The 20,699-nt window shown below is 35.6% G+C and overlaps 4 protein-coding genes across 4 annotated transcripts; 1 reads left to right on the top strand and 3 right to left on the bottom strand.

Annotated features, from left to right (window-relative positions):
• The first annotated feature begins 647 nt into the window (after positions 1 to 647).
• Positions 648 to 5,206, top strand: LOC143615357 (BAG-associated GRAM protein 1-like). The gene is made up of 18 exons (XM_077088499.1): positions 648 to 806; positions 1,082 to 1,150; positions 1,284 to 1,381; positions 1,467 to 1,542; positions 1,796 to 1,924; positions 2,009 to 2,055; positions 2,572 to 2,695; positions 2,824 to 2,940; positions 3,132 to 3,161; positions 3,243 to 3,342; positions 3,547 to 3,653; positions 3,946 to 4,077; positions 4,147 to 4,251; positions 4,349 to 4,495; positions 4,565 to 4,618; positions 4,680 to 4,743; positions 4,829 to 4,890; positions 4,964 to 5,206. The coding sequence occupies exons 1-18, from the start codon at positions 648 to 650 to the stop codon at positions 5,039 to 5,041; spliced, it is 1,698 nt and encodes a 565-aa protein (XP_076944614.1). The 3' UTR covers positions 5,042 to 5,206.
• A 526-nt stretch (positions 5,207 to 5,732) lies between these two features.
• On the bottom strand, positions 5,733 to 7,529 carry LOC143615348 (uncharacterized). The gene has a single exon (XM_077088493.1). It carries the CDS (start codon positions 7,527 to 7,529, stop codon positions 5,733 to 5,735), a length of 1,797 nt encoding a protein of 598 aa, XP_076944608.1.
• Positions 7,530 to 8,703: 1,174 nt separating this feature from the next.
• On the bottom strand, positions 8,704 to 13,849 carry LOC143616286 (uncharacterized). The gene is made up of 15 exons (XM_077089161.1): positions 13,713 to 13,849; positions 13,376 to 13,633; positions 13,214 to 13,302; positions 12,970 to 13,132; positions 12,772 to 12,882; positions 11,904 to 12,656; positions 11,667 to 11,819; positions 11,494 to 11,593; positions 11,319 to 11,413; positions 10,646 to 10,831; positions 10,514 to 10,570; positions 10,367 to 10,438; positions 9,335 to 9,433; positions 9,119 to 9,250; positions 8,704 to 9,042 (listed from the first exon to the last, which is right to left on the bottom strand). Exons 1-15 carry the CDS (start codon positions 13,815 to 13,817, stop codon positions 8,704 to 8,706), a joined length of 2,712 nt encoding a protein of 903 aa, XP_076945276.1. The 5' UTR covers positions 13,818 to 13,849.
• Positions 13,850 to 16,207: 2,358 nt separating this feature from the next.
• LOC143614718 (phosphate transporter PHO1-like) lies at positions 16,208 to 20,259 on the bottom strand (the record flags this gene model as incomplete). The annotated part of the gene is made up of 12 exons (XM_077088072.1): positions 16,208 to 16,542; positions 16,625 to 16,761; positions 17,029 to 17,307; positions 17,403 to 17,555; positions 17,654 to 17,698; positions 17,822 to 17,926; positions 18,032 to 18,281; positions 18,356 to 18,476; positions 18,580 to 18,709; positions 19,576 to 19,647; positions 19,769 to 19,817; positions 19,916 to 20,259. Coding segments are annotated over 12 exons (1,776 nt in total), but the record flags the coding sequence as incomplete, so codon positions are not given.
• Positions 20,260 to 20,699: the final 440 nt, after the last annotated feature.

The raw sequence follows: 20,699 nt of genomic DNA, 5'->3' as shown, positions 1-20,699 counted from the left end.
TAAATCTTTAATTTCATGTCAATTTGGTTAATTTTATACAAATAATTAGTTTAAATAGTCAAGTTTATGATTACTTATATTTAGTAAATTGTAATAAGTAGCTTTCATTAAAAGTCAATGGGTCAAAGATAGTCAACCCTAAAGAATCAACATTTAGTTGGTCAAAACTGTTGAAAGGAATATATGTTAACAGACAGATGGTCCAAAATGTATGTATTTAAAACAACATAGTTGCAAATTGCAAGAATCAGAACGGTCTTTTCATAGAAAACCAAACTTTAGGTTCACGGCGGGGGCCTGATTGTAAAAAAAAAATGCTCACCACAAGACCCATATCTATGAAAATAATATCATAAGATTGAAACCTGCGTTTGAAATTCCACTACGGAAACCATACTTGGCATTAAGTCTTATCCAAAAGTCATGTGTTTTAAGTTGAAAGTCTTAAAAACGTGATTATTTTATTACACCCCTCGGCCCCATGAAAGTTTTAGTTTTCATCTTTGCATTCGTCTTCGTCGTCTTCGTCGTCTTTCTTCTTCTTCTTCTTCTTCTTCATTATATTTTCCCGTCGGCCGACTTTGACTTTGTATTCGTATTTGGTAACAACCACAAGAGCGGTTATGTATTACATGTTTTGTAATATGATGATTGAAATTACTTCAATTGATTTTTTGGTGCCTTCGTGGTGGGAAGTCCAAGTAACCGTCGCCGCCGCATTATTCTTCATTGCCGCCTACTGCTTCTTCACTTATGCCTCCAAAGATCATCGCTCTTTGCCTCATGACGATGCCATTCACGACAAGGTCATCGTTTCTCTACTATCAATTTTCGATTCATTGCATCCTTTAATACTAACATCATAATAAGTTATTAATTAACATTCAGACACACGTAAAAACTGATAAGAAACCGTTAGTCAAAGTCAACATGGCTTGCAGATTGAAGCAGTTGTAGTTCCAATAATATTCATTCATTCTTCTAATGAGATGTGGACTTTGTTCTTGTCCTGTCACTATTAATTTCACAGAGTATTGTAATTATTGCCACTTTGTTTGACATGCACTTACTTATTTTGTAGATATTATTGGTCCAACCCCAACCCCAAACAAAGGGGGATCCTAATGCCAACTCACCTTACATTATCAAGGTACTCCATTATATCCATCCTATTGAGATTGACAATGACTGTCCTTGTCATTTGTCACTCATGATTTTATCCACTTGCAGTTTATACTTGGAAATTGCATACTTTTCGTGAAAACGGATGTTGTGTTGTGTAGGTTGAATTGTTGGCAGCGAAGAATCTTATTGGTGCCAACCTTAATGGCACGTCAGATCCTTATGCGATCATCACTTGTGGTACAGAAAAGCGGTTTAGGTAATCTACGTGATTGTTTATTTTGTTACACTATTAGTTGGTTATGGTTTTGTTTAACAGTTGTGGATATATGTTTATTTTGCAGTTCAATGGTTCCTGGTTCAAGAAATCCAATGTGGGGAGAGGAATTCAACTTTTCTGTAGATGAACTTCCTATAACGGTATGCAAATTATCGCTTACTAGAATACCTATGCTTCTCCACCACGCTTATTAAAATGCCTCTTATGTTTTCAGGTTATATTTACTTAATTACATATATTTATACATACAAGTATATATAGAGGATAATAGTACACTCGGATACCTGTTAGATTAGATAATCATACAACTAGGCTAATATAGTATGGAATCTTCATGTCTTGGAGTTAACTGAGTTTTGTATTTAAAGTGACTTATTTTTCATGGTTTGACAGATAAATGTGACAATATATGATTGGGATATAATTTGGAAAAGCGCAGTTCTTGGTTCAGTGAGCATTCCCATCGAAAGTGAAGGTCAAACTGGTGCAGTATGGTATACTTTGAGTAGCCCTTCAGGGCAGGTTGAGTAATCTTTCTCCTCTTTGGTGGACATTGTATACTTAAAACTGATATCTTGATCTGTCATTTTTTTCCCTGTTCATCAGGTTTGTCTTCATATCAGAACACAGAAACTCCCTGTTAGTTCTTCCAGGTAGCATGCTTCCCCTGTCTAATTTATGTTGGTTATTAGTATCTATGTGGATTTAGAGTTCTATCATGACATATCCTTGGTGACATGCATGCTCGTTGCTTTATGTTTACTTGTACCGTTAAAGATTTCTTAATATAATGAAGTACTCCATATATCTTTGTGTTCATGAAAACAGCAAGGTTTCTTAATACTAGATGCACGGTCAGGCAAAACTGAAGACAGTACATCTTTGTGGTTATTTCAAGCTGGTGGTTTCTTTTATCTATTTATTTATAGATTTTGCACTCATGGCGAGATGCATTAGTCAAATACGAATTTTTAATGTGCTTGGGGAGACTATTGATAATTTAGGTTCTGTAGATAATAGCACAACGTTTCCTATTCATAGATCAGTGCCTGATATGTTTATGTGTGTGTGTTTGGATCTTTCCTTTGATGGTAAACATCATCACTTTCTGATAGCATGATGTGCATTTGCATAAACCTGTGGTGTTTTGACCCTGAATGGTGTGATAGGAGTTTGAATGGGTATGCTGGCGCTAATCCTCGAAGAAGGATGTCAGTAGACAATCAAGGACCAACAGTGGTACATCAGAAACCTGGCCCTTTGCAGACTATATTTAATCTTCTTCCAGACGAGGCAAATCTCTTCAACTGTTTCATTTACTTCCATTTACAACACACACACACATGTATATATCTGATGCTGATATATTTAACCAGAATTATAGTTGAGGAGCTTACATGGTTACAACAATATATTTTCAGGTACTTGAAAACAGCTTTTCGTGTGCACTGGAGAGGTCATTTCTGTATCATGGTCGTATGTATCTTTCAGCGTGGCATATATGTTTCCATTCTAATGTTTTCTCAAAACAAATAAAGGTTAGCTTATGATTCTCTTAGCATAAACGCATAAACGTACCCAGCGGTATAAAAGTTGATTAGACAAGGGGTGCACTGCCATACAGACATACAATTACCCTTTTTCCATTGTTCATCGTTTATTGTATGTAATTTTTGTAGTCTTATCCAATTTTAATCAAGCATTAATTCCATTGTCTGTGCATTACCAGGTGATTATTCCATTGGGGGATATAGATGAGGTTTGTAGTCTCTTTATGGGTGCTGATTATATATAAAAATGTTACCAGTAGCATGTATGACACATAATAATAATTATATAGATACGGAGGAGCCAACATGCGTTCATAAATCCTGCAATAACAATAGTTCTACGCATGGGTGCTGGTGGACATGGTGTTCCTCCATTGGGAAGCCCAGATGGTCAGTTTTAATGCTTTCTGTCATATCGTCATTTCCTTGTTATTAGCCACTATTTCATACAAAATGCTTCACTAGACAGCTAACGAGCTAATGAATCTTATGTTTGTAATAAAAATAGTTATGGTCCTTGATTTATATTTATTAGATGGGTTGGATTTACTTCTTTCTGTTAGTGAGAATCAGTTTCCAAACTTTCTTTTACAGGTAGAGTTAGATATATGTTTGCATCATTCTGGAACAGAAATCATACACTAAGAACTTTGCAACGTGCAGCGAACAACTATCATAAAATGCTAGAAGCTGAGAAGAAGGTATGGTATATATTTATCATTCATGTACCATCCAGGATCTGAAAATACCTCTTTTCATAAAAAACCTTTAAAAAGATTTCTAATTATTTGATTAAAGAATAACAACAATGAAGCTTTCGATAGTTGGTGATTACAATTTATGACATGAAACTAGTTTAATGAAACTTGCCTGTCACACGTGTTGTCTGATTTTTAGTCTTCTTTGATGTATCACCTGGAAGAACACATCACACAAATTAGCAAAGCTAAATAAATAAAATTCAGATTCAGATCTGTGAGTTTGCACCTGCAGGAGAAACAGCAGTCAGAGTTGCGTGCAAGCAGTAGCTCTCTAAGCAAGAAGCATGTTAAGATTCCAGAAGAAAGTGTGCCCAAAAAGTATCAGCCATTTATTCAAGAAGACGTTCTCACCGGCATATATAATGTGAGGAAATGCGCTCATTTTACCTTTTAAAACCATAATTGATAAACAATCATTCCTTTTAAATCTCAGGATACCTTTCCAACGACTGCCGAACAATTTTTTGAGTTGTTATTGAAAGACGGTTCCAACTTCATAAACGAGTATCGTTCAGCCCGCAAGGACACCAACCTTAATGTAAGTCTTTGCACTAATGGTTTAACCTCTTCTCCGTTCCCTGCGAGCTCCGTTCCCTGCGAGTTCAGTTAGTCAAGTGTGATCCTTTTATACACAGATAGGGCAGTGGCATTCTGCTGACGAATATGATGGGCAAGTCAGAGAAATTACTTTTAGATCCCTGTGTAATAGTCCTATGTGCCCACCAGACACTGCCATGACAGAGTGGCAGCTTGTTCTGCTGTCGCCAGACAAAAAGAAACTTGTGAGTAGCTTGATAGAATTTTAATTTTGTTTCTTAATTGCTAATGTTGTTGACACATATGATTTGTAGGTATTTGAAACTGTACAACAAGCACATGATGTTCCGTTTGGATCTTATTTCGAGGTACAGTTTGACAATATGCATTTAGAAATGAGTGAATCCTAATTGGTGTTGCATGAATCAGGTCCACTGTAGATGGACTGTTGAGACTAATGATGAATCATCAAGCACTATTGATGCTAAAGTGGGTAAGTTCTTGTGTATGTTGGTTATGAGTCTGATAAGCATTAGAAACAGCATATTATAGTTGTCTATGTATGTATGATGAAATAGGTGTACATTTCAAGAAATGGTGTGTGATGCAATCTAAAATAAAGTCTGGTGCCATCAACGAGGTACAGTCCTCTCCAATGAGTTGTTAAGTGTTATAATGTGAGTGAGTAAATGATGCTGTTATTAATCATGCAGTATAAGAAAGAGGTCGAGCTAATGCTACAAGTGGCCCGTTCATGTATCAACTCGGCTCCTCCTCCGGTTAATGCATAACCATAACTATACAGGAAGAGGAAAGCACTCTCTTTTGTTAATAGAGACAATTGTTAATATGCTTGCTTTTGTAATACCAACTCATTTCCTTCTGTAATGTAATCAGTCAGGCGTGGGCGCTAATTTGTAAAATATAAGTATTTATTACACTTAATATAATTATTAAATATATGTCAACTGATTTTCTTTTGTTGCATGTCAATCCTTAAAAAACTAATATCAAAAGAAGCTACAAACACATACAATGTGGATCCATCCTGACCTAACCTAGGGATCCAACTAGTTTAAGACCACTAAACCAGAAGATCTTAACTATGCATATAGGTATCCCATTCCTATTGGAAGAGAAAAAACATCAACATTGACAGAAAAATAAAAATAAACAATACTAGCTATTTCAACAACTAGCACAGTAGCAGTAAGTTCAATACCTCTGTGGGCTGTAAGTTCTTGGGATCTCCAGTATCTTTGATTTTCATATTGCAGTCCCAACGGCATCAGAAATTGAGTTTCAACATTACCAGATGAAACTTAAAAAAAGTGGAAATAACACAATTTAGAAAGGTTTAATGCATTTTGAAAACAATTTTGGATGCTTTTCAAACATTTTGACAAGCTTGACCCTTTCAACCCATATCCATTTTCCATCAAAGCCAAAATACAATTCAAACCGTCCCGTTAACCATATGGGTCAAGAAGTAATAGGATAGTTATAGAGATGCCCATCTATATCAGGAAGAAATCCTCGCTCCATCATCTTCTCTTTAACAATGTCATACGTCATATGATTAGGTACCAAACCCTTTTCCAGCATCTTGTTAAGAAACTCATTCGCTTGATCCAACTTACCCTTGTCACAAAAAGCCTTAATCACCACATTATATGTTGCAACATTAGGCCGCCTCCTTTCCTTTTCCATTCTGGTCATCACATTTAGTGCAGCCCTTAGGTTTCCTTCCTCACAATAACCAGATATCAAGATATTATACGTCAGCTGAATAGGTATCAAACCTTCACGAGACATCTCGTTTAAAAGCTTAACCGCCTTCCGTGACTCCCCCTTCTTGCAAAGCGCACCAATTCGTATATTATATGTTACAACATCAGCTTTCAAACCTCTGTCCTTCATGTCATCCACAAGCCTATTAACAGCCTCTATATCTCCCTCTCTACTATACCCCGTGATTAAACAATTATAAGTTGAAACATTTGGACTAACACTACCCTCTAACATCGATTCGTATAGCTTAACCGCCTCTTCCAAACGTCCATCTTGGAGATACGCATTAATCAAAGTATTATACGTATACACATTAGGAACCAAACCTTGCTTAAAAATATCATCAAACACCTCTCTACATTCCTTCACCATTTTCTTCTTGCAAAATCCATTCATCACAACATTATAAGTAATAACACTCGGTTTCACACCAAACCCAACCATTTGATCCCGCAACGCAAGAGCTTCATCATGCTTCCCCAAACCACAAAGCCCGTTAATCAAAGCATTATACGTGACCACATTCGGTTTCAACCCGTCAACCTGCATTTTCTTGAACAGACTCATCGCAGCAGAAGCATTTTCATCCTTCAAAAAGCCATCAATGAGAGCATTATACGTAATATTATTCAGCAAAACGCTCCGTTTAACCATTTCCTTCATCAAGGCGTCCGCTTTATACATCTTCCCCATCTTACAGTACCCCGAAACAAGCGTATTATACGTCACCACCGTAGGCGCAATTCCCCTAACCTGCATATCCTCAAACACATCCTCAGCCTTACCTAAACTCCCCGCTTTACACAAACCATTAATCACCATATTAAACGTCCCCGAATTCACCTCAATCCGTCTCTTACACATCTCCCTATAAACAAACTCAACACACCGAAATCTCTCTTCTCTCACCAACAACTTAATCAGCGCGTTACACGAAACAACCGACAACTTAAGCCCGTAATTGCCCGCTCTATCGAAAGCCTCTACCCCTAAATCGGCCTTCTCGTTCTTAACATAACATAATACTAACAAATCGACTATAATCGAGTTTGCGCATACATTATCACAAACGGATTCAAGCGTACGGAGAATCGAAGAACACGGGTGTCTGATAATATTGATTTTAAGAAGTGGGTTATCGAGAAGTGATCTAATTTGATCGTACCTGTTGGAATTGGCTAAGAGGTATAAGAGCTTGCAGTAATGGTGAAGTGAGTGGGATATCTGGAAGTGCTGTTGGGACCATTTGAAGTAGCGTAGAACGACGTCGTAGGGGGCGTTTGAGTCGTAGAGGTGTTGGAGGAAGTGGGCAGGTGTTGTGGATTTGGTTAAGGATTTGAGAGTATGCCATTGTTGGTTTCTTATGAGGTCACAGGAGTCTGATAGGTTAGTGGGTTCTGAAGAATAATAATAATAATAATAATAATAATAATAATAATAAGAAACCCTAATGCAGGGAACTCGGAAACGATGAAGAAGACGAATCATGTCAGTTGAGGAACCACTGAACAGTGAACACTATTATTATTTAATTTTTTTAGGATATTGGCTTTTAATAGCATCAGACAATTTTCGAGTGGGTTCCACTAACGATGTTAGTGAAGGAGTGACAAAAACAAAGATGGTGAACGTTGAGAGTAGTGGGTAAGAAGTCGAAAATTGAAAGTGTTATAAGCCACTGTGAAAGCTTGGAATATTAAAACCAATATTATTATTTAAAAAAGAAAAGTCTTTTTTTTTATAATAATTGTGAGTTGTGGTTTAATTGGTTAGAGCAAAGTCTAGCTTCAAACCGAATTCTCTCATGCACGCTAATGCATTGGCACCCTGAATTCATCGTGGCTTAATGGTGTTAGATTGAAAATGAATAAAATCAAATAATGAATTAAATTTAAAAAAACTGAAAGTGAAAATGAATTAAATCAAATCATGTGATATGCTTGATTGACCAGTGAAATCAGATTGTTTAAAGTGATAATGTTAAAAGAAGTAGAATATAAAATTGTAACAATACATTATTACTCATCATCTCTATTATAATAAAAGAAATGAATTTTGGACATATGTCTTCTTCACAACAGCCATTCCCTTTTATTTTTACTTCATGTTAATCTAAACATCTAGCTTAACACAGTGCATAACTTTGATTTAGGAACACAACAAAAGTTGAGGACGGTTTTTGTTTCCCTCTCGGATAACCAAAGCAATACAAATCAGTTTCAACCCCCCATTCGACGCCTCCTTTTGTTTTCTTCTTTTACGCCTCTCGAATAAGTAAACAAGCAGAGGCTGAGTAAACCCCATCGATTTGTAACAAAGATGACTGTGAAATCAACTAATTGATCGTAATCACTCACGAGACCCAATCAACCATTCACAATCGCTACGATTTTGTGTCAATACTCGACTTTTAAGATTCTAGTAGCTTACACACTTTAAAACTTGTTTAAAAGCAAAGTATACACTATGTTTCCCTTCATTAAAGGATACAGTTGCTTAAATCTTTTGAAGCCAAACAAAAAATCTGGGGTGGTGGTATGATTTGGAGGAGAATTATCATACATATTTTACTGTGTGATCCATCCACAGCAGAATCATCATTTGCTAGATATCAAGCAATAAGGTAAATTTAAATAATTATAATTACAACACCTTCATTCATTCAAACTGAAATGGTCTTGGCCAACTTAAAACTAGCGGAGGAGTCGGGGGCAGGGGCCGTAATCAAGTTTCCAGTGTCAGACATGTAAAAGAAGTTGTAATTGATTCTGGTGACTAAATCCGCCAAATGTGGAAACTGACCCACATTAAGTTTGAAAGACAGAACCCTGAGGAGGAAGGCTATGCAGCCATCAAACTGCTTGTCAATGCGATCAACTTCCTTGTGGCACCTAGCTCTGACTGCAGGAACTGTTCCACCACTACTTAACGTCTGCTGCACCGTATACAAGTCCAAAGCCAGTCCAAGTATGCTGTTGATCCGGCTTGCTATCAGTGCCCACTGTCAGCCAACCCATAAAACACAATCAATGAATCAATTCAAGTCGTCGTAAAACACAGAAAGAAAGAATACTGACGAGCTTGTCTGGAACTACAAAGCATTGGCGCTGAATAGAGAGTAAGTAGGCCTCATGCACTTGAATCACTTCATCAAGAGATCCAGCTGCTGCCATGCCTTCACATAACTCACTCCATGCACTATGATACACCTACACACACACCAATCATAAATCATTCTAAAAAAAACAAAAAAGCAAACAAGCATGTAAGGTAAGATAGTGGTTATTACTTACTCTGTCCATGACATACTGATGAAAGGCGTCAACAAAATGAAGAAGTTTTTGCTCCACCAACCACCTGTGCTTCCGGTTAACAGTTGTGCTGCCTCGTTCCTGGAACATACACCAACTTATAACCAGTTACATTCCTGTATATCATCCATCTCACACGTGTGTAGTTTAGACTAAGCCTAGCAAAATGGGAAGGTTGGGTCAAACCAGGCTGATATAGAAAAAAGGTTCAATTAGGTTTGGGTCAAAACGGGCATTTAAAACACTTTCCGAACAAATGAACGATCGCCAACACTTAAGATAACGACATGCTCGTGTTAGCTTATCTTCATTCGTTATTATTCCAATAAAACATGATTGGAAACAAACAAACACAAGCGATCATAAACGACCAAATACGTAAATGACGGGCCGGCCAATTAGTATCACTAACGAATAAATTATACAATTACATAAACGATGATCGTAAATGAATCAATATAAACAAACATACATTAACGAAACACGTGTCTATGTTTGTTCGTTTAACTAAGCAAAAAAAAATTAGTTTACTTTCATAGGTTTAGTGAGTAAACAAACAAAAAAATTTATTCACTTTCGATGGTTTACTAAAACGAACTTCCTGTCAAACAGTAATTAAATGTTCGATAATTATACTAGGCTAATTTATTAACATATTTGTGTTTATTTGAAATAAATAAGAAAATGTTGTGCACATTTATGAAAAAAAGTAACCAATTAATATAATAGAATTAATAATAAAGAATTCATAATATTATCTATTGACAGCAAGCTGTTTGTTTATTTTAAACCCAGCCACCAACTTGCCATCTTACAGCCCACTGATCCAGTCGCCTATAGCTTGTTTATCTTCCAACCCTGTTGGAAACTTAGTTATTAAAATCTTCAACCCATCTCAGCCCGTAGGCCCCATATTTCCCAAACATTAAAAAAAGGGGTTCGTTTGGGCTGGTCTAGTATAGACAGTAGTTATAACGACCACAGAAAAACTAAATAGACTATATTAAGTAGCACCTTCCACATCCATCGTCGAGCTTTATCAAGGACAAATTTGGCGCGCTTGACCCTTAACAAGAAATTCATCACCTACCAACCATCAGAAATAATTAGTTCCAACACATACACACATAAAAAGAAAAATGAAAGAAAAGCTAGAGCTACCTGGTTGTACTTGTTTAAAGCTTCAGCATTTGCAATGAGTTCAAGTGGCCAAGACACCTATCATATGATAAATTATACAATAAAAGATAGTTAGTCACTTACTTTATGTAGCAGCAGCATGATATTACCTACCTTGTATGTAAATTTGAGTGAGTCAAGGTCATTGATTCCCGATGTTTGTGCACGAGCTTTACGGGGACTTGACACAACAAATGAAGACGATGTGCTAGTCGGTTGACCATCCGTATTTGTTAAGGACACCACTAAGGAATCTGGCGAGCTTAGTAGTGTACCATCAGCGGAGTTTCTGATTGATTCCTGAAGTCATTAATAATTAAATATACCAGCCTCAATCTAGAGATTCAAATGGATATATGATATTAAAATTATCCATTAACAGCCTATAGCCGCGTTTCTAAATGACTACTCACTACTCCTAGGAAAGATATACAAAACTGAACTTAGAAGATGCATACCATCAAACAGCAGTACATGTATTTATTTATACATGCCAAAACCTGATTCTACATGTCTACAAAGTCATTTATATATTGTAGACTTGCAAAGCGGATCTCAAGACCCTGATAGTGATGGTAATTGCAGTTAATAATAAAGCTTTTATAGACAAATCCAGATTCACAGATATATACTTACAACTGATGGCTGCATCTTCTTAATAACATGCTTTTATTGAAATAGCCAATAATTATAATTTGAAACAAGCAGAAGCTTCTCAAAAGCAAGCAAATACAGAAACACTAGAATATACAAGGAAGTTCTTGGGTATTAAGCAGCAAGCATGTACCTGTAACACCGTGTTTAGCTCAAAATCATCATCCCATGATTCTCCATTATCCAGCTTTTTAAATACTACTGCCAAGAAATGCTGCAGTAGATCACCTGACTCATTAACAATGAAAACCTTTCAGAATTTCTCAAAGCAATAAGCATATACAGCTTCCAGATAAGAAATACCATACCAGAGCCCAACAAATACACATTACGTAATACTCCTAGCTCATCCATCAATTTCCAGTCACGTAGCAACTTTGACAGTATCTGACTGCCAATATTATCTACCTGAAGCATCATTATATTGTACAGCCATTAGTGCATGTTATGTATTAAAGTGGCTTTCAGTTGAATCATATACCTGCTTCTTGATGTAAAAAGTAAGGCATTCCTGCAGAATAACAACAGGAAGTGGAGTAGACTTTGGTTCAACAACTTGAATCCAGCTAAGAACTTTTGACACGAGGGTGCTATTTTTCTGAAATGATAAGAGCTCAGAAACAAGAAGGTCCTCCTGTTACAGATATAATATGAGTTCCACAACCATCACTTTCTACATAAAGTAACAAAAAAACACTACCTGAATATTAACATATACCTTAAAAGATGGAAGAACAGCTGGAAATGGAAATAATGCTTCCACCGTTTTTATGTCATGTCGTGAGTCAGAATCACCAAATGGAAAACCATAGGCGTAATTTGTTCCTTTAGATGTGGTCCCATCAAATATAGCTTTTCTCAATTCTTCATCATTCAAAGGAGGAAGAACATAGTTGTTTGACAAGTTTAACAAATTCCAATCGCCGGCATTTGCTTGCAGAAGCTTTTGGCAGACAGTGACGGTGGGATTTTCAGGACAGGAGCAAATACTCTCTCTTTTTGCAGTTAGTCCATCAACCAAAAACTTATACCAAATCTTTTCTGAGCATGATGTTCCTACACAGGCTTCAGTTGCAGATACAATTTTATCATTTTGCCAAAAGGATTGAGACATGTGATCACCATGGCCAATTAGAGCTGTTAATGACAAACAAAATATCTCTGATAAGCTTAGCTGATTGGTGTCATCGTGCCTACCAACTAGTGCCGCTGCTGCTGCTGATGATGTTATAGGAACATGTTGGATCAACTGCAATGACTTTCCAGCTGATAATATCTCTTTTGCAATATCCTTAAGAAACAAAGGGCAGATCATAAGATCCCTTTCATTTTGCCCCTTAGTTTTTGATGAAAGTGGTATCTTTTTCTTTGTCCCATGAGCCATGCCTGGCTTCTTGGATCTTAAGAGGTAACTCTTCTCCCAGAATTCAGCCTCATCTATCGCAATCGTCTTGTTAGCATAAAAGAACATCTGCAAATTTGGAACATAGTAAAATGTTAATCCATGGTAATGGAAAATATAAACCAACTATAAGCAGACTAGTGATAAATTATTATTCACTGTGGAATATATAAAAAGAAATTACCTCCTCAAAGGGATCATCTAATATTCCCTCAAAAGTCCAGGAATCAAGAACCTCAATATATGGCAATAAACATCCAACAAATATATAGAGTAGCATTCTGTACGAGTCTTCCTGAAACAGCAGCAAATGCAACCTAAATCAGATTGAAAATGAAATGTGACAACAGAAACCGAGTAAATGACCGAGAAATGTGACAACCTCGCCACCTTGCACAAGACAGGCATCATTAAGTTTCTCATAAAGACGGTTAAGAACGTGAACGGCCACTTCAGCTGATGACAAACGAGTGTCACCTTCAATGTACTCTTTGGGGATGGCATTATGCACTATCTGGAATAAGTATTCTGCTCCAGAACAAAGACTAAACATAAAGTAATAGCAATGAGCAAAAGCAATAGAGAACCCTTAACTTTCACAACAAGTTTCAATCATGTTTGCATACCTTGTTAAAGAACTTGCTAATCCCAAAATGGTTGGAGTGTTGGAGTGGTTCATCTTTACCTCCTCCTTCGAAGCAAGATCACGTAACTTCTGCTTTGAGAAAATAGGGAAAATGTTCAAATAAAAGTGAAACAGTCTATGCCTCAAATGTGGCATTACTAACCTCAAGCCATGCGGAAACTGAACAAGCAAATGCTCTTAAAGTAGGCGGAGGTAATCTCGCTTCCGTCTTAGCGAGCGTAATCTCTACCAATTTCAAGCAAGTGGCTGAATATAAGAACTTATCTAAAACCATACGAAGACTGGTCTGAGAGAGGTGAGTTACATATAACCCATCCTTCGCACGATAATACCGTGCGGTCCGGTCCCAATTAAACAAACAACTTGAAAACCCTTGAAGTATCTGTAACACGTCTCTCACCTAAAACCCAAAAAGAGCATAATCAAGAATGATACTAGAATAGAATGTGCAAGAACAAACAAATGGGGATTGAACATACTAAATCGATTTCGTTTGTGCACGAAGAGGGTAAGGGAGATGCGAAGTGCAAGCCTGTAGTGAATTGACTGTTGATCTTTTCAATTAAACTTTTAGGAGCTTCCATTATTTCAGACTATGATGTGGAGATATAAACCCTAATTTTGAAGGGGAATAGATTGCAGCTGTTAGCAGAGAAAGAGAAAGTAAGAATTCGTTTAAAAAGCACCAAGAAAATGGAATTAGGAACCCGAAATAAGAAAACACAACAGTGCATGTTTTCAAGTTGGGGTTAGTCCATTCATTTTTTGTATTTGAAAATTGAAACTAATGTTTGCATGTTCGGCCCAATTTTCAAGAACCAGATTTACTAATTATTAGGGGTCCGGTTTTGATGGTTTTTAGGTCCAGTTATGAGTCAAACCGTTAATAATGGTTTTTAATTGTTAAAATCCGTAACCGAACCGTCGAATGATAGAACTGAATGGTTTGGGTCAGTGTCATGGTTTCTCTTCTGACTAGCTAGATTGATGCCAGTAAAACTATAAACACTTCTAATGCTTTGGTTCTGTTTAAAAGGTCGGTATATGGACTTGCATCTAATTGTCTATTTTCTCTTCTGTTATGGTTAACTATATAACACCCACAAATAAATGTTTAATGAAATTAAGGTATATTGGTAGTAAACGATAAGCCCAAAATGAACAGAAATGAATCATGTTCATGTGATTTCACTATGTTCAAAGGCATTATAACACAGGTTAATGACTCATAAAAAGAGCATAACAATACTCAAGTCAGAAGCTTGAAATTTTACCAGATGAGAAATTTCGTGTCAAACCACAACAGCAGTCGACTTCAATGTTCTCTGCCGTCGGCCAAAATAACTAGAGGGCGTCTCCCTCTCTTCTAGTGCCACCTCATCCAAATCAGCAGCAGAGGCATACTATATGAACGGTGGCATCTGCATTTCATCAAAAACCTATAATTCAACAATTTAAATCAAACTTTACGAACGGTGGCATTTCAGCAAACACCTGGTGTGCATACTAGATCTTGAAGCATTTCAATCAATTTGTTTAGGCTCGGCACACAAGATTTATGATTTCAAGTAGTTTCTAATTCTACATACTATTTGCAAGTTTCTTATAACAGCAAACACTAATCATTAGCAATTGTTGAAGGTTTTAGAGTCTGGGCTTAAGTTCATGAAAACCCATGTACCCACTTTCTTGATTTAAACATAGAATTGATTACATTGGTCTATAATCATCAAATGTAACGAACCTAAGTTCGAAATTAACATTAAAACATGAGATTTCTGGAAGATTAACTTCAGTTCATAATAAGATAACCAGTTTTCCCTAATTGATGAGGTTAGGGCTAGAAAAGCTTACAACTTGATAATATCTAAGGCTTCAAATCACAATTGAAAGATGATAATGGTGTGGATTTAATATTCAATTCAATCTGATGCTTCAAAGATGCAATTCACCTTCGTCTTCTTCTTGTTCGTCGCTCCATTACTAACATCAAGTTTTTATAATCTACAGTTTGATCCCTTCAACTCTCGTGACTAGCCATATATCACACAAACTTGCTACTTTATAAATTCAAGCCTTTTTATTAAAAAAAAAAAAAGAATAGAATAAAACCTTTTTCATTTAATTCTACTCAATGAATAAAACATTAAACCATTCACATTATTATAAAATATATAATAGATAATAGATTTATAACCGAAAACTGCATGCTATAGTTATCTTATAAGACACAGTCAATGACGAAAATAAACAAAAAATATTATGATAAAATAAAAAGACAAAATGATCTTTCCTCAAACACAACATTTTATTTTATTTTTATCTACACGCTTAATACTTTTTAACTTGCATGTTCAATTTTTACACTAACCAATAGGTGGCGTAACATTTATGCTATTAGCCACGAGGAATTAATGTCATGAGTTTGAAAACATGTATATGAAATTGATGGAGATATGAACAAAAAGGAGGTTGATTATATAGTTTCAAAGGGGAAACACAAGTCGTTGATGTTTGATGGATGATGTCGTTTACGTAAGATCCATGTTTCTCTTTCTTGTCAACCCACACTACGGTGGGTCACACTTGGCGTTAAGCTATTTCATTTACGAAATATCTTGAGATTGACTTACACTTCGTTAGTGACATGGTGCTCTCTTAGATCTCTCTGGTTCTCAATGCATATACAACCACACAATTTTCTAATCTACTAATTGAAGGATTAACTTCAATTCGATTTGATTATCTCAAGTCTAAGCATCATGCCGCTTTCTCAGTTTTTCTTTCAAGGGAATGTTATAGCTATCATATGGTCTATAAAATATGATATATATACATTTATCATTATTGAAGAAAACAAACAAGTGAGTTCAAATCCTTACAAATGTAAGGTTTGAGGGATTTTAAGGTGGAAAAAGTTTGTTAAAAAAATCTTGAGTATTTTATGCACAGTAGGACTATATGTTCATATATATGAAAAATGAAAGGTAAGTTTTATTCATTTACGAAGGAGATTTAATGTCTGATAAATTATACATACAATAGCGTTGTTAAAAGGAAAAAAAACTTAATTGGTTTGCTTTCAGATGCTCCATCATATCCTTCACAGCCTTACAGCTCGCTTACTCGATCTATAAAATGGATGATTCAGATTGTCCCAATCAACCATCATATCGATCCTATCCATCGTATACGCCAAAGATAATTTATTTATCAATTCACCCATCAGAATCAGTCTCACGAAATGGTAAAGGAACAGTTTTCACTGCTCTAAACTTGCCCACATTGTTCAAGTGCTCATTTTCCAGCCTGTCAGTTAATCAAATCATGTAGGTACATAAATGAAAGAAAACAAAGCATATCTTATTCTTTAATAATATATTTATATTACCTGTAATAGTTCCAGTGTCCACGCCGTATCACTTCCAGCGAAGCAAGCGAAAACTCAAGCAATCGGGACTCAAGCAATCCAACTTTGAATTGTAGCACAGTCTCCAGCCAAGCCACCCTCAAAACAAAGTTCAAGGCCTGCATATCAAGAATTTTTCTAGTTATAGTTAGGATGACCTGAATGACAATATGATTAAAGCATAATGATAGCTAGTGACGGAACCAGAATCTTTCAGATAAAGGATTTTTTTCAACTACAACTAAAGAGTCAAACTCATGTTTTCCTTGAAAAAAGTTGCTAGTTTTTATATATAAAAGTTTGACAAGTTCTAGTTGTAGGAGGGTCAATGGACCCTCTTGATCCTTCGTTGGTTGCATCCCTCATGATAACGTCTAGTAACTTACAATGGCCAGATAGTAGTAGCCTTTTTTCTTTAGGACAAGTTCATCTCTAAGCCATATGTTTTTGGACTTGGAATCCAGAAGTCCCCAATCCTTGACAAAGTCCCAATATAGCTGGTATACGGTAGCAATCAACGAAGTCACCAAAACAATGATCAACCACAATTGCGTTTCTTGTCTTGCATAAGTTAACCTTGCCCCAGCCGCAATCATGGCTGACACATACTTCCCCAAGTTAGCAAGGTGGTTCACATCACACTCGTCGAACCATCTTCTTGCACACTACATGTATACAATGTATCATTTAAATGTTCCTGATTAATTATTCATCATATTCTTGTATGATATATTAGAATTAACTGCAAGTCTTTATTTACCTGCATAGCACGCCAATAATACGGTGCAAAGGAGATTACATAAGCAAGCTCCCTATATAGCTTCCCTGATTTACAAGTCTGATATTCATGTGTTTTGAAACTCCCGGCAAGGAAGTAGCATGCCGTCGATTCCATGTGCCTCAACAATGGGATCTAAAACAGCAGAAGAATTAGTAAATACACATGTAAAAGAGACAAAATAATGATCTTGCAGTAACTTATCTATCTATGTACCATATCTAGATAAATACCTGGCTAGTAAGTTGATCAGCCATGAAGAAATCTACCAAAAGAACCTGTGAATTGATGACATACATTTCCTATTAATATGCTTCCTTACAAAGATATGACCATTAATTTATGACATATATGATATATGTGTATGCATGTAATTAATATTTGTCTAGATTTATTAGTACCTTGTACAAAGGAGAGCAAACTATGTTGCGTATGACTCTAAGAAAACAATAGCGAGTTGGGCGATAGAAGATGTTCAACGGACATATAAGCAGCCCAATGAATATCTGAAAATGAAATCAAATGGAATCGATCACTTATCACTAAATCTATGGAAACATAACGACAAGTAATTACATTCTGTACGTGAATGCGAAAGAGAACAAACTTACCAAAAGGAGAATGCCTGGAATGGTGTCAACTTCTGATGGGGAAAATCCTTTGGAAACTAAGACCAGATGTAACACCATTGCAGAGACAACCGCGGTCATCATGCTTGTGCCTATGAGAAATGCATCTCTGTACTTGAGTGCGGTAGAGGCTTGGAATTCGAATATGAAATTGTAGTTAATACTTGTAGCCTTCCACAAGAACAGATTGCACCCATACATAAATAAATGCAAGCTAAGCAATGCAAACATGCTGCATTCACATAAATTTAAGTAATTAACCATTGAGACTTGTGTCTAAAATACCAAATATTTCTGAAAATATACCTGAAGACAGGGTAGACAGTTTCAACATAGTCGGTTTCCGTTTTAGGGGAGAACATGCCACTAATATGTGCCAATATTGCATATACAGCAAACATGGTTACAAAACTACCTGTAAACAGGCCTGTTGCATCACCAAAAATTAAGGTTGTTAATGAACTAGTTCTGGGATATGTGACTGACTGAGCCAGTAATATTATAAGATAGGGGTAGTAATTTAATTATACCAACGAAAAAGGTAACCATGTGAGAGTCCTTTTGTTGCCGAGGTCTCAAAAACTTCATTGCCTTTTTTCTGTCATCCTTGGCAAAGTGCTTAGTGAAAGATGATTCCACTTCGTCCATTAACTTTACCACCTATTTCATAAGTTTTAATAATCAACACCACTAATAATTAGGTAATTGATTACTTGATTATTATAAGCTGCCTTGAGCATGTTTAAATTTATTTATGCCCACAAGTATTACATGGTCTTGAGATATAAATACATACATATATTGTTTAAATTTATTTATGCCCACAAGTATTACATGGTCTTGAGATATAAATACATACATATATAGATAGATACGCATATTTATTGCATAAAGATTTTTTAACATATAAAGCGCACGAAGCCACTAGTAGGCTACATGTGTCCTTGGGGCGACATCTGTGCCGTAATTACACACAAAGATAAATAGCCATGCAACAAATATGCTATTATGCAACATATGTTTATAATAACACATATAATTACACAATGTATATAAATAATTAAGAAACTTGTATGAATAATTATGCAACATAATCGTTAATTATAATAATGCACATATATAATTATGCAACGCACATAAAAAACTAGGCAACTTATATGAATAATAACAAAATTAATTGATATGAAAATTAATCACACAACTGATATCATAGTTACGCAAAAATGTTTATATATGTATGCATATGCATATCAACATGCATGCTAGAAGAAGAACAAAAGCATGAGCTAGCTAGTGGTATTACTAGGAAAACCTCAAATACTTTTGTGTGTAAACAAATAATTAGACCCACTAGTCATCTTAGTGCTCACTAATTACTTTATCTTCTTATTTCATTTAATTTAAAATATATCACACATAAAAGTAGTGTCAACATATGCACTAATTAACTTCCAATTGCTAAAGCATGCTAAATATCCGCCATAATATAGTCGCAATAGTTAGAAATAGCAAGAGATGAAATATACCTTATCGGAACTAATGAAATGAGATCTTTTGACAACTTTGAGGTAGTTTGCTGATGACTGTTGGTTAGACACCTATCAGAAAAAAAAAAGGTAATATAAATCAGACCGTATTGTACGTTTGCCTACAAGGTTCTTGTATCAATTAATATTGCTCAACAAATAAATGTCAACATATATGCACAAAGCTTATTACCTTGTCGAATTTCTTCAATATTTTCACAAAAGCCACCATATTCAGTGAGCTGCAAGGCAATAATACCACCATTAATGATTAGTCATGAATCATAACTAATTTTAAGCTAAGTATATATATATATATATATATATATATATATTGTACCTATAAGTCTTTAGTAGACCAAGACCTCTATAGAGTTCGACAAAAGCCCCTCTGATCATTTTTTCAGCACATTGAAGTTTCTTGCGGTTGATGTATTCACCGTGTTTCTTAGGGTTGTTCACTAGATCTTCCCATAGCATCGACGTAACTGCTGTTATGGTTCGAGTAGGCGTGGTTGCTGGAATATTGATCCTCATCGACATTTTAGGCTTTCCATCTTTAGTCTTTCCCTTTGTGGCTGCTCCAATCACGTTGATACCGTTCTTTTCTAGAGCCTGTATCATGTCATCTGTTTGTGGCTCGGCTCCATCCCTTTCGCCAAACTCGGATGCAGTTTCTGCACATACCAATTTATTTTACTATTTTTCTACTAGGTTAGAATCACATATATTACATGGTCGGGTTGATTATGCTTAATAATAAAAAAAGTTATCTTAAAAAAAACTTAGGTTAATAATATAATTATTCATAATAAAATTCTTATATATATAATATCATTATTTTATATGAGAGAAACACTAAAACACAATTGAGGAGGTTTTGACTTATGTTGTGTGTCCATATGATTTTATTTATTATGTAAAGGAAAGGAAAAAAAAAGATGAGATTGTTTATAAATAACCATACATGCAAGCAATTTCAAATAAACTGCTTATCGTTATACCAAAAATGCCCTTGCCTTTACTTATAAAATTTTTCGACAGTCCCATTAGTTATTATTCTCTCTGAACGGTACGATTCCATTAATTTAGCACGTTGATTACACGTATTAAATAGTTACAAA

Source organism: Bidens hawaiensis, unplaced genomic scaffold (assembly GCF_021521415.1).
Source record: "Bidens hawaiensis isolate Kalapana, Puna unplaced genomic scaffold, B.hawaiensis_p1.1 tig00002306_1, whole genome shotgun sequence".
Taxonomy (NCBI): domain Eukaryota; kingdom Viridiplantae; phylum Streptophyta; class Magnoliopsida; order Asterales; family Asteraceae; genus Bidens; species Bidens hawaiensis.
The sequence above is the reverse complement of the archived record's forward strand: the minus strand, read 5'-3'. Positions and strand labels throughout refer to the sequence as shown.